The 10,107-nt window shown below is 47.9% G+C and overlaps 1 protein-coding gene across 4 annotated transcripts in view; it reads left to right on the top strand.

Moving 5' to 3' along the window:
• Positions 1-10,107, top strand: part of HNF1B (HNF1 homeobox B) — a 56,780-nt gene that overhangs the window by 29,011 nt on the left and 17,662 nt on the right. For 2 of the 4 annotated variants that reach the window (XM_003795620.3, XM_003795619.3), the window contains exons 5-6: positions 4,535-4,695; positions 9,349-9,481. In XM_003795620.3, the coding sequence (XP_003795668.1) occupies positions 4,535-4,695; positions 9,349-9,481 (294 nt within the window). Of the gene's footprint in view, positions 1-4,534; positions 4,696-9,345; positions 9,482-10,107 lie in introns of all 4 variants that reach the window. The other 2 variants (XM_023516637.1, XM_023516636.1) reach the window with 1 other exon arrangement.

The following is a 10,107-nucleotide window of genomic DNA, read 5'->3' as shown; positions in this document are numbered from 1 at the left end:
GTGCCTCAAAGTTGTAGGTCTTCAGGGCAGGTAAAATACAAAGGACAGAGCAGCTGCCCTCCAGGATGAATGAGGGAGAGCTTCTCAGAGGAGGTGACAGTTAGTCCTCTTAAAGGATATGGCACAAAGAAGGGAGCAGCTTTTCAGGCTGACCAGACAGCAAGGGCAAATGCACAGACTAAGGAGATGGCCAGGCCGCTTGAGAAATGGCAGTGATGGGGCTGATAGGATATGGTGAGAGATGATGCGAATAAAGAGGACCGGAGTCGTGCCCCTGATTCTGCCCCCTCAGGTATTGGGGCTCTTCCAGAAAGCAGTGAGGAGCCATCAGAGGTTTCCAGGCGGGGCAGTGACATGGTGTGACTTAGTTTTTAAAAGAATTCCAGGCTGCGGCAGTGTGAAGAGCTCCCTGGACATGGTACTGGCACAGGAAGGGAGGGTCAGGTATGCTGGTTTCTCAAAACCATATGCTTCTTCCCTGCTTTTGACACTTCAGAGCATTCATATTGCATAGAAGTCACATGATCTGTGTCTGTCCCGTAGTAATTCAAAAAATAATCCAATGCCCATGATGCTGAGATCTGAGAACAAGGGCCTCAGGGCCTCAGGGATGTCTCTAGACTCCACCTGGATGTCTTTTGCTGCTAAACACACTTGCTGTGGTTCACAGGGCCCATGATGGGGATGGGGCCAATTAGTGACTTGAGCTATGAAGTGAGTGAAGAGGAATGACTGCCATCTGCCACTGTCATTTCTCCTGTGGCTCCTCTGTGGTTATTAAACTGGCATCTTCGGCCAATCAATATTAAACCCGAGCCCTTGTTATATATTCACTTTCAGGGCTTGCCGTGATAAAGGAAGAAGGGAGATGCCCATCCACTTTTTCATGCAGACTCCCTAGCGCAGTGCCTGGCACATGATAGGTGCTCAATAAAGTTTTGTAATCTCCAACTTCCTAAAAATGTCTTTTAGACAAGGATGGTCCCAAAGTAGGAGCTCAGGGAGGTCAAGCAACTTCCCCAAGGTCACACAGCTATTACCTGGGGGAGTCAAGATTTAAATCAAGGCACCTGGCTCCACAGCCTACACACTTCGTGCTCTGTTTTTGTTCTCATCTCAAGTGCACTTCTGAGTTTGTGAAATATACAAGGACTTGGCCTCTCCTTCCTCTAATAGGAGCACCTATTTTTGGTGTTTTGCCCACAGACAACTTGTGATGTACTCTCTGCCCCCCGCCCCCCCCCCAAATCCTCCTATAAGGTGGCAGACTGATTACAGCGACCCTCCCGGGGGCCAGAGGTGGCCAGATTCCTGGTGAGAACAGCACCAGTGGGAAAGCTTACAGGTGGACTTGGAGGAGGTGAGCAGCCTAGTCCCTCACTCCCACCACAGTGCAGTGACAATTAGCCCCCTCCCCTCAGCAGGCAGGCCTCCTGCTATAGAAAGAAAACTGGAGCTCACCCAGTACATTGATAGCAGAGCTGAGATTGAAATGGGGATCCCCTAATTCCCAGCCAAGGCTCTATCGCTTAGCCAGAGGCTTTTAAAGGAACATTCAGAGGTCTAAGCCATCTGTCTTTCAACAGAGCAGTGCCTTGCTACTGCTGCCCCGTTACATTTCTTACATAATAAAGTTCTGTTGGGGGAGAAAACAAAGTGTGAAAACCACAGCAGCCTGAGGCTATGCTGCCTGGATTCTGACAAGTGTCTCTTGCCTCTCTCCTGCCATGCTCCCTTGTAAAGAAGCCTTTTGTTTCCTGCGGATATCCTTGGTTAATTATTTTTAAATAAATAATTGCGTAGCCTGTGGTAGGGGAGAAGCCTCCCTGTGACCCATATTTGATCATCAGAGGGCTGGCCCTTTTCCTACAGCCAAATTAAACAGGCTAAATCCAGAGACTATTTGACTTGAGACTGAATCGATGATGGGGACAGGCTGGGAGGTGAAAACACACCTGACTCCCAGGGTTATCACCACTCTCTCAGGAGCAGAGCATCTTGGGGAGGTAAATAGCTTGGTCAGGGAGTCAGAAAAAGCAGGAGAAAAACAGGGTGAAGTCCAGTTCCTCCGAAAGGAAAGAGCAAGTGGGCAGTGGGCAGGCCCCCTCTCAACTTGCTTTCAGGGCAAAGCATCAGTGTAGGATTCTTTCAGTACTTAGAATCTGCCCCACTTGTCTATAATTTTAGAATCTTAGGGCAAATATCTTTGGTCCATTCTTATACCAGCTCCCTTCCCCACATCCTCACCCACAGTTGCCATTTATGGGGCATTATGCTAGTAACTCTGCAGGTGTTATCTCTAATCCAAAAAGACCCCTGTTGAGGAAGTACACTCTCCATTTTGCTAGAGTAAGCTCAGGCACAGACTAAGGCTCCATGAGCACACATTAGGCAAAGTCAGGATTGGAACCTGAGTTTGCCTACCTGCAGAGCCCACAATCTTCCCAGCTCCCTTCTTGCTAGAGAACTCTTCCTTTTATTTTTATTTTTATGAGACAGAGCCTCAAGCTGTTGCCCTGGGTAGAGTGCTGTGGCATCACTGCTCACAGCAACCTTTAACTCCTGGGCTCAAGCGAGTCTCCTGCCTCCACCTCCCAAGTAGCTGGGATTACAGGTGCCCCCCACAACGTCCGACTATTTTTGGTTGCAGCCATCATTGCTGTTTGGCGGGCCCGGGCTGGATTTGAACCCGCCAGCTCAGGTGTACGTGGCTGGCGCCTTAGCTGCTTGAGCCACAGGCGCTGAGCCAACTCTTCCTTTTATTTATTTGAAGTCTACCTCCTCTTTTTCCTTGAGATTTCGCTCTGCCTTGGGAGCTCACAAGGGTCAAACACTTGGAACCGTTGGAAGCATCCTTTTGGGAACCCAGTGAAGAAAAAGGACCTGATTTAATCCAATAGGATAGCTAGAGGGCTGCCAACAGGTGCACGGGAAGATGGGCAGGACCAGGCAGGGGCTGTTGACTGGGAGAGATGGATTCCTTTTCTCTTTTTAACTTCATGGCTCCCATTCTTCCCCCGCAAAATGTAGGGCCCTAGACAATAATCACCAAATTCCAGTGCTGTCCCATGGCAGATACCACCCCCACGAGCAGCGCCTTGAACCAAAGGATGAGGAACACAGCCAGCAGAAAATGCCCATAGTGCAAACATTAGGCTCCTTCTTAGTCAAACAAGTTGTGCTGGAAGGTTAGAACCCTGAGTTAGCATTTGCATGTTTTTCTCCAGCCCTGAGGTCAGATCGGCCTTGGGTAATGTCCTTAAGCCAAGGAAAATTGGCTTAGGTCTCTTGGTAAGCTGCATCTTAATGAATTAGAGGATGCTGGTTATGGCAGCTTGCTTGGCCCTGGGAGGAATGCTATGGTGTACTCTGGAAGGTGGGGCTTTAGCTGGGGCTGGAGGCAGGGCAGAGGGGAAACAGCAACAGGAATGGTTCCTCTCAGAAAACTGAGCAAAAGGAGAAGTGTAGCCAAAGAGTTGATCACTTCCATGCCCAGAGCATTTGGTCTCCCTCCCTTTTTGTCAAATCCAAAGCAACAGACCACAGAGCTTAGGGTGCGATGCCCTCAAGTGCCCCTAACTGTGTCCTTGACTATTTCACGGGCACATGGAGCAGGACTTGTGTCTGCAGACTGGACCCGGGTTCCCTGCCCTCCTTCAGCTTCCTTCAGCTATCTGATCTCTGTCCAGCACTTTCCTTTCCTGAGAGCAGACCTCTATTTTGGTTCCTGAGCAAGAGGGAGGGTCAGGGCAGTGAGGTTGTAAACATGCCTGGTTCTCCCACTCCCTTGTAGCCCAAACTGCAGGGTTTACTAAGCTTCCCGCCTGTGTCTGCTGCCTGCCCCACCTCCCCACAGATGGGCCTTTCCCTATGCCCTGGAAGTCAGCCAAATGGGACCCCATCAAAGGAATGTGAGTTCCAGAGCCAAAGACTCCTAGCTGCAGCCCCATCCCTGTCCAGCTCTGCCTGTGTTCCCTTGGCCTCTTGGGCTTGGCAACAGAGACTGACGCATAAGCTATGGCTCTTTCAAGGGTCACTGCACAAGTGCCTCTTCTTTGTAAGATGGGCCTACTCACCCTTTGCAGCATCACACGGCCAAGAGATGCCAGGGAAACATTTCAGAAGGCATTTTGAAAAAAAAAAGATATACCCCAGCTGGTAAGAAGGCCAATCTCAGTCCTCAAATCCTAAAAGAAACCGTTCTGAAGCAGGAGTGGGTAGAATCCATTCAGTCTTTCATTGATTCATCATTACTGAGTGCCTTCCAAGGGCCAAGGCCCTGGAAATATACCAGTGAACAAAACAACAGCTAAAAATCTCTTGCCCTCATGGAGCATACATTCTAGAATTAAAGCAGAGGCCATGACACCTTTACCCTGGAGAAAGACTGCCAGTATTTCTTGTGGATGAAGAAGGCAACTCTGTTTTGTTTTGTTTTGTTTTGTCATCCGCCCTTGAAAACAAGGGGAGTGCGTCATTGTTCCGGAGCCTTGGTGGCACTAATGTTCCCTGTTGGGTTTGTGTTGTTTTGCAGGAGTGCGCTACAGCCAGCAGGGAAACAATGAGGTCACTTCCTCCTCAACAATCAGTCACCATGGCAACAGCGCCATGGTGACCAGCCCATCAGTTTTACAGCAAGTCTCCCCAGCTAGCCTGGACCCAGGCCACAATCTCCTCTCACCTGATGTTAAAATGGTGAGTACACCTGGGCCATTGTAGCCCTGGAGCTGATAAGATAAGAGGCAAAACAAACACAACTTCTCACAAGGCCTGCCTCAAACAATGAACCATTGTAGCCTCTCAAGGGAAAATGGGGGCTGTCCAAGCTGGAAGGGAAAGGTAGTGCTGGTGACCCAGCCCCAGGCGCGGAGAAGAGGTGTTCGGTTTGAACCCAGCCAATAAATCTGACAGCGCTCTGCTCTCATTTTATTGATTGAATGCCTCATAAAGGAGCAAGCGGGTGGGACGCTATTTGTTTAGGGGCTGCCAATGACATTTGTGTTGATAAAATGTCCATTCATCCCTCCCCTCCAAGGCCTCCACAGCCAATTTTTTAACTCTGAGAGCACCTGTCTTTGAAACAAGCCCTCTTTTCCTCCTTACCACCCCTTGGTAACTGGCAAGGAGAGGCATTATCAAGTCAGGGGTTAGGTGGTGGCAGGAGGCGGGGAGGGGTGGTGGGGGGAGGATTCTTGACCTGGAATTCTGAAGGACTTTGGATGCCCTGTCACTGAAGACCAGGGCACAAAATGGCAGGAGGGGTGGGGTGGTGCTTACAGAGGGACAAGCACCGGCTTTGAAGTCACAATTGCCCAGACTCAAATCCCAGCTCCAGCCCTTCATAGAACCACTTTAGATCTTTTTTCCTCATCTATAAAATGAGGGTAATAACAATAAAGTTGTTGAGGGAATCGTGTGCTAACGCATTCAAAACACTGGGCACAGTGGTGGGCATAGCAAATATTCACCTAATGGCCGTGTCGTCGTCGTGTTCACATCAAGATCATTCTCATGAAATGGAGTTTTCTGTATCAGTCACCACAGCCCCACACCCAGATTGAGTTTAGCACACTTGGTGAAGAATGAACGGTTTGAATTTGAGTTTTCTAATTCAGATTATGTCCTGATTAGAATTAGGATCTAGCCCTCTAGGAGCACAAGTGCAGGGGAGAGCGGCTTATGAGGGAGCAGAGGGCTTATGACCCCAGCCAGGGTAGGAAATGGAAAACTTTATTCTTTGGATCATGCTCTGTGTTTCAGGGGAGGGAGGAGCCGCGGGTTCCCGACTTCCACGCTGAAGGGGGAGCTGCTCACATCCTCTCAAGGTGTCTGACCCAGAGGCAGGTGGGGGCCGGATGGGGGTAGGGCACAGGGAGCACATGCCATTTCAGACCTTGACGTGCGTGCTGTGTAGGCAACACACGGTGAGTCACAGGTGATCGAGTCCCTGGCTCCCTGGAGGAAAAACAAAGTCTAGCTTCTGAGGGGAGCACTGGCCCGGCCAGTTCTAGTTTCAGAGGACCTGAGCTGCAAACAAAAAGGAAAGGGCACTTCTAGGGGAGGCATTTTGCAGCCCCCTTCCCTTAAGAAAGATTTTTCTTTTTAAAGAACAATTTGTGGGCGGCGCCTGTGGCTCAAGGAGTAGGGCACCAGCCCATATACCCCAGGTGGCAGGTTCAAACCCAGCTCCGGCCAAAAACTGCAAAAAAAAAAATTTGTGTCATCTGTCTTGTGAGAAGCACAGATGAAGCTTTATGATTTCTCAAGAGTCAGGTTGAAACCCAAACAAGTTAGGGTGAAAGATTATCCAGGCTTCCCTGCAAAAGGGGGCCTGGTGAAGAGGATTTGACTTCTTTCTGAATAAAACTTCCCAAGTCTAAGTTCATGTTGCTTGAAGGGCCTTGGGCTTTCCCTCTGAGCTCCTGGCTCCTCCTTCTCAGAGGCAAACTGCCTCACCCAGGCTGGGTCTGCTCCAAAGGCAGCCTGCAGACGCACTTTTTCCTTCCTGTTCTGCTTGGCAGTGCCCTACCTGGGCAGTGTGTTATTGGATTGATGATTGACTAAGCCTGTACACCTCAATGTTAGCAAACACCTGGGAGCTGATTCGCAGGGGCTGGTTTTTCTCTTGTCTCTGACACCCTGGCTCATATGTGGTATCCCTGGATGCTCAAATTCAAGAGTCTGTTCTCTATTGACATATAACAAGGCTGTCAGGGGCCCACCACAGCAAGAGTGGAAGATGGTTAAAAAGGAACACAGGCAAGGGAACCAGTGTGCCTCAGCCCTGGCTCTGTCATTCACCAGAGGCAAGGTGGCTATATTGCTTAACCTCAGTTTCTTCATCTGTAAAATGGGTGATAATAATGGCTGCGCGTATGTCACAGGGTTGGTGTGAAGATCGTTTGCAGCTCTGTTGTTCTTTGGATAAGCCCTGTTCTAGGATGGACAGTCTGTGTGCTGACTTTCAGGAGGGCATGCCTTGGAAGTCTTCTCCCGGGGACTGGTTTAGATCCATTTGAGTGCTCTGTTGCCCTATCTGCCGCCGATCCTCATGCCCAGGTGATATGATTGACAAGAAGCTAGCCAGATTTAGGGTTGCAGTCTGTGTGTGCTGAACCACATAGTGGATACTTTCATAGTCTCAAGCAGTGTGGCCTAGCCTAGTGGTCAAAAGCTCGGGCTTGGGAAGCAGAGAGCCCGCTTTCAACCCCAACTCTATTCCTTGGGCATATCTCTTAACTTCTTTAAGCTTCAGTTTCTTTGTCTACCATACAGGAAAAATAATACCCACCTCCCTGGATTATAAGTACATGAAGCACTTAGCGTAGGGAAGGAACTGAGTGGCAGCTTTAATACGATTCAGGCTTTCCCAGTTAGCCTGTAAGGGTCACCACCACTGCTACCCTTAACGGCTCCCTGGTTCCCATCCCGGAGGCAAACAACACCATAGCTGTATTTCAGAATGGGAAGTAACCATTCTGACCAAGGTAACCCAAACTTAGTAAGTGGATGGGATTTAAACTGCAGCAAAACTGGGTTTACATGCTGGCTGTCTCTGAAGTCAAGTGACACAGAGCTGGTCTTGACTCTCTGAAGATCAGTCTCTTAATCTGTAATACAGAGACAATAATACTAATAAGACCTGCCTTATCTGTGTTATTATCTATTAAGGGCAATCAGTTAAAGCCCTGTACAAACCCCAAAGCCGCACACATTCAAATTGTTTTTATCCTGGGCTTCCACATTTCTCTCGCACTATTAAAGTTGAGTGTTGAAATGGCAGAGTAATTACTGTCACTTCATTGACTTTCTCCAAAGGACTCCATTACCCAAGGGACTTAGTCGAGGGCAGGTTACAGATTTTTTTTTTTTTTTTTTTAATGACTCTGACATTTTGAAAAACAAGTCCAGCAAACAGGCTGGTTCTCTCTTGTTTGATGTGGTCAGAATTCTTTTTTGGTCATGTGACTCCTAACTTATTTCTTGATGCTCATTTTCAAAACACAAACAAACCTGTTTGGTTTTCTTTCTTTCTTTCTTTTTCAAATTAACCTTGGAAGCTATGGGACTGACCAGAAGGGCAAGGTGTCTTACCTGGGTGCTGTTGTGAGAAATAGGGTCTGAAGAGCTCTGGGGAGTGCAAGCAGAGAGGAAGGAAGTTGAGTTACTCAGACGTCTGATGTGTCCTAACACTAAACACCTCTCCAAGTTCCTGATGCTCTTGAGAAAGTCTGGGTTAGTTCAGAAGGAGGGAGCACAATCCTTTCTTGATAATTAAAAAATATGTATTTTAAACTATAAAGATAGTAGACTAATTTTTCATGAAAACAGTGTGTGTGCATAAAACTGATAGCTCCCTTATAATCATAATGGCAAAACATTGGAAACATTTCTGATAATATCAGAATCAAAACAAGCACATTGACTGCAGTGGTTATTGTTTCATATCACCTAGAAAATTCTAACTAATAGGACGTTTAGATCTTTTAGTCCTAGCAGGGAAGAGACCCTGTTAGTATTGTATGCTTATAATGCAATTGTACACTTAAAAAAATGGGAGGAAAAGATACTGCTAGGAATAAATAAGAGGATTCAATGAAGTTGTCACGTTCAAAGTCAATGCCAAGGCTCAGCGTCTGTGGCTCAAGTGGTTAAGACGCCAGCCACATACACCTAAAGTGGCAGGTTCAAATCCAGCCTGAGCCGCCGAACAACAATGACAGCTGCGACCAAAAAATAGCTGGGTGTTGTGGCAGGCGCCTGTGGTCCCAGCTACTGGGGAGGCTGAGGCAGGAGACTTGCTTGAGCCCAGGAGTTGGAGGTTGCTGTGAGCTGTGAGCCCAGGAGTTGGAGGTTGCTGTGTGCCACAGCGCTCTACCCAGGGGGATAGCTTGAGGCTCTGTCTCAAAAAAAAAAAAGTAGCTTTCCCTTACTAATCTTTGGTGAAACAGAATGAGGGTGCCTGGAGCCAAGGCTTGTCTAGTAGCTTTGTCATTACAATAGCAGCTCCTTGACTTAATTAATTAATCTGTATATAGTGGAAATTTGGAAGAAGTAGAGTAATCCAGTAATGGTTAATCTCCCCCCAACCCTCCATCATTTCTGAAGCAGGCTAGTAATTCAGAAGCACCATGAGGACAGGGGTTGTTGTCTGTTTTACTGACTGCTGTGTCCTCAGCACCCAGAACAGTGTCTATTCCTGGAATAGGCACTTAATAATTGCTATTGAGTGAATGAATGAATTTGTGAACTAGCTGTGCCACGGAATGGCTAAGTCATATCAATCTGGAAACTGCTGTTCGTGCTTCTAGGTCCGCTCATGCTGCTCTTGTTTCTTCTCTCTAGCAGATCTCAGTCTCGGGAGGAGGTCTGCCCCCTGTCAGCACCTTGACGAACATCCACAGCCTCTCCCACCATAATCCCCAGCAATCTCAAAACCTCATCATGACCCCCCTGTCTGGAGTCATGGCCATTGCACAAAGTAAGTTCTGTCCTTGATCAGAAAGCTTGGGGACAAGGAAAAAAGGAATGGGAAGCGAGTCAACACAGAAGATCTTCAAACACACCCAGAATTTGCAGACTCGATGGAACGTCCTTAGCTTCTTATCTCTGTCCTCAACAACATTTGGATTGTTTAGGGTAAAACAAGAGAAAATTATGGAGCAGAGTTACGTGTTGGTGACAGTGTACCAGCTGTACGTCCTTGAGCCTTGATGAGAGTCAATTTCCTCATCTATAAAATGGGTTATGAGATGATCAAATTGGCGGCAAATATGGACGTGCTTGTAAACCTATAAAGTGTGGATGTGTATAATGTCGTAGATTAGACTTTGTCTTGTGTTCATCCCTATCCCAAGGTAGGTGGTCCATTTCAGGGCGTGAGGAGCAGGCTGAAGCAGGCTATGGCTGTGGATGTCTTCCTGAGGGTTTCTTTTTTGTTTGTTTGTTTGTTTTGTTTTGTTTTTTCTCCCTGAGAGTTTCAGTGTTGATGAGCATTCAGCTTCACCATGATAGCTCAGGCCAAGTCATTGTTTCTCAAAACCATCAGTGTGTGGCTCGGCGCCTGTGGCTCAAGTGGCTAAGGCGCCAGCCACATACACCTAAGGT

The sequence above is a fragment of the Otolemur garnettii genome, unplaced genomic scaffold (genome assembly GCF_000181295.1).
Source record: "Otolemur garnettii isolate 467f Iridium unplaced genomic scaffold, OtoGar3 scaffold00094, whole genome shotgun sequence".
Taxonomy (NCBI): Eukaryota; Metazoa; Chordata; class Mammalia; order Primates; family Galagidae; genus Otolemur; species Otolemur garnettii.
The sequence above is the reverse complement of the archived record's forward strand: the minus strand, read 5'-3'. Positions and strand labels throughout refer to the sequence as shown.